Source organism: Cucurbita pepo, chromosome LG08, assembly GCF_002806865.2.
Source record: "Cucurbita pepo subsp. pepo cultivar mu-cu-16 chromosome LG08, ASM280686v2, whole genome shotgun sequence".
Taxonomy (NCBI): Eukaryota; Viridiplantae; Streptophyta; class Magnoliopsida; order Cucurbitales; family Cucurbitaceae; genus Cucurbita; species Cucurbita pepo.
Window position 1 is genome coordinate 4,971,587 of NC_036645.1, and position 7,110 is coordinate 4,978,696.

At 37.8% G+C, this 7,110-nt stretch overlaps 1 protein-coding gene across 1 annotated transcript in view; it reads left to right on the forward strand.

Annotated features, from left to right (window-relative positions):
• Positions 1-5,556: 5,556 nt before the first annotated feature.
• LOC111800234 (5-methyltetrahydropteroyltriglutamate--homocysteine methyltransferase-like) overlaps positions 5,557-7,110 on the forward strand; it is a gene marked incomplete in the record, with an annotated part of 3,193 nt that continues 1,639 nt past the window's right edge. Inside the window, 5 exon segments of the mRNA XM_023683835.1 lie at positions 5,557-5,669; positions 6,002-6,355; positions 6,458-6,545; positions 6,646-6,773; positions 6,868-7,110. Of these exon segments, the coding sequence (XP_023539603.1) occupies positions 6,006-6,355; positions 6,458-6,545; positions 6,646-6,773; positions 6,868-7,110 (809 nt within the window).

Consider the following 7,110-nt stretch of genomic DNA (forward strand, 5'->3'; position numbering starts at 1 on the left):
GTTTTACACGTGTCATATGCTTGATATGTGTGAAATGTTTATGAAATGATGTGATATATTTGACGATATGTTTGAGATATGATACGTGAATGATATATATATATATATGTTATGATATGATATGTGAATGACATGATATATATGATAGTGCGATGCGTTTGAAGATATGATATGTGTCATATGCTTTGTGATATGATACATGTACGGTATGACATGATATGTTGGGAGACACGATATACTTATGATATGATACACACGACATGCAATAAGATGTTTTGACATGATACACAATCTGAANAAATAAGATGTTTTGACATGATACATGATCTCGAAATTACATGAAAAGTTATGATAATGATAGGATACGAAGGAAAATGCTAGAGGGGTTGTTGTCATACATGATAATGAAAAAGGAAAAATGTTGGGACCTCATGCATCATTATGTGTTCATGCATCGAGAGATACTCCTTCATTTACGATGGTACGAACGTGTACACTACAAGGAAGAAAACAATCATTATATTATTATAATGTTGTGATGGTCACTATTCCTAAACGAGTGTCCAACATCAACAACTACCAGAGAATGCTCGCCGGACAAAAAAGAGGTCTAAGAGGTGTGCAAACTGACTAGTGGGTCCATACTCACACTTGTAGACTGTATCTAGAATAGTAAATAAATAAATATAAATAAATAAATAAATTGAAAAAGAGAGCAAAGGAATTTGGTGGTTGAGATTGATGGGGGGTTTGGTGGGCGATGTGACGCAACCTGGAGTTTTTAATTACTTCTTCAATACTTGGATGCAAATCTACTCCATTTTTCAATTCCTAATTAAGGTAAGAAGGGTGAGTTAAAGCTTTTTGCTCGAGAATTAAAATAATCCATTAAATGAGTTTTTCTATGCATGAATTTTTTTTATAGAATTCGTAGTATGATATGCTAAAAATATGCCTAAAGTTTAGTGGTTATAGGAGTTCTTTTAGGGGCTGAATTAAGGATAAGTGTATAATAACCAAAAATACCTCAAATCAGCTTAGTATTAATTTGTTAATTTATGAACTAAAAGAACTCCCAACTAACTAAAATTTTATACATGGCCTACGATATTACATATTACCAAAGATTTGGAAGTAATGAGAAAAAGGTTTAAGGAATAAATCAAGAATTAAGGATAAAATTATCAAAAGAACCCAGAACTTCTTTAAGATATTTCAAGGTCCAAATAGCTTCCAAATGACTTTCAATTTTAAGTAATCGCTTTATATAATAAAGACATTAAAGTTTATCTAAAATTTAAGGTATTTAGATCAAGTTTAGAGTTGAAATCATGATTGGGGTAGCAAATGACTTAAATGCCTCCTACATGACTCTAAAAGAGTTTTTCGGGCCAAATGAACTCCAATTTTATAACTTTTCAAGAGGATCATTTATGCTATTATGAATAGTTATCCAAGTTTTAAAGATACTAAGATTTGATTGTATGAGTTGTGTTCGGTTAGCGAAGAAGAACTTGCCTAAGATTTGATCGTCCATCTGTTTGGGGGTGAAAAGCAGTACTAAAGTTGAGGCGAGTACCCAATGCTTTTTGAAGTCCGTGCCAAAACGCAGACGTAAAGCGTGGGTCTTCGTCCAACACTATCAACACTAGAACTCCATGTAATCTTACTATCTGTTTCACATACAGTTGAGCCCAGTAGTCAATTGTATATGTTGTTTCCTCAAGTAGGAAGTATGCTGACTTGGTCAACCTGTCGACAATGACCAAAATTACTATATAGCCCTTCAGCATTCTAGGTAGTCCTACTATGAAGTTCATCGCTATGTTTTCACACTTCCACTCCGGTATACTTAGAGGTTGTAACTTCCCCGTTGTCTTTTGTCTAGGAGCTTTGACTTATTGACAAACTAAGTACTTGCTCACAAACTCGACCATGTCTCTCTTCATGCTCCTCCACCAGAAGTGTTGTTTTAAATCTTGGTACATCTTAGTATGATACGTGGAAATCAATACAAGGAGAGTAAGATTCAGATTACCTTGTTGATTGAATATCTCTAGGCAAGAACATTGTTTGAGATTCGAATCACTCCACAAGCAAGATTGATCATGTCGAGCTTGAATGATTCTACATGCAACCTAAACTATATAGAGTTGTAAGAAAAGCACAAATGCTTCTTTTACTATATTTTCCAAGTCTTCCTACAAATACAACATATATGGCTTTATATAGCCTCAAAATGAAACTATTAAAGGCATTCCAAGAGTTAAGAGTTGTAACATTCATACTTAATGGCGATAATTAACGAATTGTATCCTAAATAAATAAAAAGTCTTAAAATACATTAATGAAATACAATAATTCTAAATTGTAATCCACCCAAAATTTATAACATGAAACTTCATTCTTCTTCAATGTGACATGAATTGAAATATCTTTTGATAATGTCAACAATATTTTCTTCACATCTTCATTGAAGTATATTGTATGATTGATGTCTCTTGGTTCATATCATAGTATCTCCTGTGTGCATGGCAAATGGCAAGTTGTGAGCTTTTGTCAATATCTCTTTCCTTAGCTCCTCTATTGTCGAGACACACAGGCGTCCCTAACACAATAATCCTTTATCTGAGGACTTCGAGAATCCGTTTACTGGACTCTCGGCTAGTTGGCTTAGGATTTTCTGTAGGCCAGGATCCTCTCGTTGGGAGGTAATAATTCTCTGTCTAAGCGTAGGTTGTACTGTAAGTCGGGCCAGTTGTGCTATGACTCCCTCGGTCACTACAGCTATGTTGGTTCGCTTGCAATATCTTTGTATCCTTACTTCCATCGTAATGAGGGTCGACGAGTGGGTCGTCTTTCTACTTAAGGAATCTGCGACCATATTTACGTTTCCAGGGTGGTACTTGATATCTACATTGTAGTCCTTCACCAATTTTAACCACCTTCTCTACCTCATATTTAACTCTCCTGGGTGAAGAAATATTTTAAACTCTCGTGGTCGGTGAAAATTTGGGTTTTCTCTCCATACCGGAAGTGTCGCCAAGTTTTTAGCGCGAATACTATGGCGGCCAACTTTAGGTCGTAAATAAGACATTTCTTTTCGTATTCTTTTAGTTGATTGGACACGTATGCAACGATCTTGTCGTGTTGCATTAACACACATCCCAGTCCTTTCTTAGACGCATCACTACAGGTTACGTACCCTTCTCACTCTCAGGTACTGTGAGTACTGGGGCGGTTATCAATCATTGTTTTAGGTCTGTTTTCGAGTACTCTAGGATGTCGTCAATGAACATAATCTCAAATGTGTCTAGCCAGTCCTTGAATACTCTGTTCATGAGTTTATAATAGACAGCTGGGGGAACTCGAAATGACCGTACTTTGTCCTAAACGTTGTCTTTGGTACGTCTTTTTCTTTAATCTTAATTTGGTGGTAACCGGATTGAAGATCTATCTTAGAAAATATTGTTGCCCCTCTAAGTTGATCAAACAGGTCTTCTATTCTAGGCAAAGGGTATTTGTTTTTTATGGTTCTCTTATTTAACTCTATGTAATCGATGCATAGACAAATCGATCCGTCTTTCCTTTTGACAAACAACATTGGTGCACCCCAAGGGGACACGCTAGGTCAAATGAAACCTTTGTCCAGTAGTTCTTATAACTACGCCTTGAGTTCTTTCAACGCCGTTGGTACCGTTTGGTAAGGTGCTTTGGAAATAGGTCCAGCTCCCCGTTCGAGTTCGATAACGAAGCCGCTTACTCGGGGAGATGGTATTCCAGGTAGGTCTTCTGGAAATACATCCGGGAACTTATTTACTACTGGTACGTTTTCTAGGATCTTTTATTTTCCTCTTACATCTATGACACATGCTAATATAGCTCAATGGCCTTGTTGGACTAATCTCCTAGCTTTTATTCTCGAGATTACCTTTGGAATAGTCCTGATACTTATGCCTTTACATTTAAAGCTAGGTCCTGCTAGTGGTGAAAATACCACTTTATTTTTTGCGACAGTCTATACTAGCACGGTTTTCAGCTAGCCAATCTATACCTAATATTACGTCAAAATCAATCATCTTTACTACTATTAATAAATTTCTAAAATTTTAGATTTATGTTTATTTAGTTTTTTTTATATAAGTAAAAAATTAAAAGTTCAAACATAAAATTAAATTTTATGGGTAATGAATAACTAATTTTTTAAAAATAAAATAAAATATATTAAAAAATTGATAAACATAAAAGGAATCGGTTGATAGTTAAAGATCTATTAAATATTAGATTTGAAAGTTGAAAGACAAACTAATGTAATCCGTAAATCTAGTGTTCGGGTTACATCGACCACCAATCTCCCGATCATTTTCAACCACTAAATTCCTTTGCTTTCATTTCTAATATATATGTTTTTTTTTTTTTTTCTTTTTCTATATATTAGAAATATATACTGTATGCCTTGCATGTTACACAGCTCCCTTATGCCACGCGCGGGTGCAAAACAGCTGCATCTACGCATCAAGCGGCCCCGACCGCGCGTCGGCATTCTCCTTTTCCTATATTTATTTTTTCAAAAATATTAAGTTCCACCATTAAATTACCAATTTCTTTTATTAACAAAGACAATTAATTATCCCTATACTCCCTTTCCTTATTTGTTCTACAACCCTCTTTAGGTAACCTTGGTGTAAAGACGCCTTTAACTCAGTAAAAGTCATAACTTTTTTTGGTTCTTTGAAGTCACTATGGTAACTTATCCCGTTTCTTGTTGTGATCCATCTTAATTTAGGAGTAGCTTTTTCAAATTGAAGAAATTATGCTGAAATCTACGTAATTGCATACGAGAGAAACAAACGAATTTGTAGCATACATGTGTTTGTTGAAGAGAGGAACATATATTGGTTGTTGGTGAGGACACATGTTAGGTTGACAGGTGCATGATGCATTGCGACTCCGACCTAACCCGTACCACCCACTTTCGACCCCGATTGCTCGCCTCTACTTCAACCCAATATGAACATGTCAATCCACGAGCGCTACATGTCTTCATTAAAAAAAAAAAAATTCAAAGGTAAATGCCGCACTCGCTGAAGTCGAAGACAAGCACTACCTGCGCGCTGCCTGTTTGTCCAATACATGAATACAAGCAACCTCTACTATATGTGAAGGTGTGCGGATACAATATTTTCCATATGATCCACTGTTTTCATCTCGAGTTTGATATTAGCCTGTTTTCATCTCGACTATGCCACCTACTCTTGACCTCCACAACACCAACCCAACAATCCCTCCTATCATTCTTTACCGTAAAATAATTTGCCATATCAGGTTTTCTCGGCCTACCACTACCACTAAAAAGAACATTATAAATAAATATAAAAAAGAAAAAAGAAAAAAGAAAAAAGAAAAAAGAAAAAAGAAAAAAGAAAAAAGAAAAAAGAAAAGACAAAATACACGTAGGATTCACTCACCCACCAGCTCTCTCTCTCTCGCTATTCCGATTTCCAAGATCTGCCACATCACGTCATGATGGATTTGTATTATAAATAAGGCTCCATTCCACTTCTTCCAACTCGCGCCTTCCCCCAATTCCCCCAATTCCCCCTTCTCACTCTCTCTTATTGTTTCTCACTTCTCCAAGGGGAGCCTCTGTCGGTGATCCGCTTCTCAAGGTTCGTTCTCTCTTCCCCTTCTCTCTCAAGGTTCGTTCTCTCTTCCCCTTCTCTCTGTTTTTTGTTACTCTCAATCTCTCTATTGCTATATGCTATATGCTCTTCTCCTCTGGATCTGCTGCCCCTTTTTGTTTTCTTCAACGTCTCTGTTCTTAGATCTGCTCTTTTTTTACTGCCTATTTGCCTTTTCAAACACCATCTTACATGTTTGCTTCCTTCTCCTGCTCACCACCCTCATTCGTTCTCGGATTTACCCTTTTCCAATTCAAATCTCCCTGACAACCTCATTCAATTTTACTTCCTTCTAACCGCCTTTTCCCTCTCTCCACCAGAACAATGGCCTCTCACATTGTTGGATATCCTCGCATGGGCCCCAAGAGGGAGCTCAAGTTTGCCCTTGAATCATTCTGGGATGGGAAGACCACCGCTGAAGACTTGAAGAAGGTGGCTGCAGATCTGAGGTCCTCCATCTGGAAACAGATGTCTGCTGCTGGGATCAAGTACATCCCCAGCAACACCTTTTCATACTACGATCAGGTGCTCGACACCACTGCATTGCTTGGGGCCGTTCCTCCTAGATATGGTTGGACTGGCGGTGAGATTGGTTTCGATACCTACTTCTCCATGGCTAGAGGAAATGCGTCTGTTCCGGCTATGGAAATGACCAAGTGGTTTGACACAAATTAGTAAGTAACCGCCGCCCGCCCCTTTTTACTTTCGGAAGGAACATCAATTACAACATTATGCCTCTACTATGCATCATTCACCCTCTCGTTGCAATGATGCAGCCACTTCATTGTCCCCGAGTTGGGCCCAGAGGTGACCTTCTCTTATGCTTCCCACAAGGCTGTCGATGAATACAAAGAAGCCAAGGCTGTAAGTGTTTGTGTTGTTTTAGATATGTACGTTCATTCTGCTAAAAGTTCACAAAAAAATAAGGTATATAAGACATTGCAAATATAATTTGCTTATGCAGCTTGGAGTAGACACCGTTCCAGTTCTTGTTGGCCCTGTGTCGTACTTGTTGCTCTCTAAACCTGCAAAGGGTGTCGACAAGACCTTCTCCCTTCTCTCCCTTCTTGACAAGATCCTTCCCGTCTACAAGTAAAGAACTATCTCTCTATCTAGACATCATACCAGAGTGTTCCCATAACATAATGGTTCTCTTTTCAAATATTAATGGTGGATAACTTTTCAGGGAGGTTATTTCTGACCTCAAAGCGGCAGGCGCTACTTGGATTCAGTTTGATGAGCCTACTCTGGTGCGGGATCTTGACTCACACCAATTGCAAGCCTTCTCAAATGCATATGCTGGACTAGAATCAACTCTCTCTGGCTTGAATGTTCTTGTTGAGACATATTTTGCTGACGTCCCTGCTGAGGCATACAAGACCCTTACTTCTTTGAAGGGTGTCACTGCCTATGGGTTTGATTTGGTTCG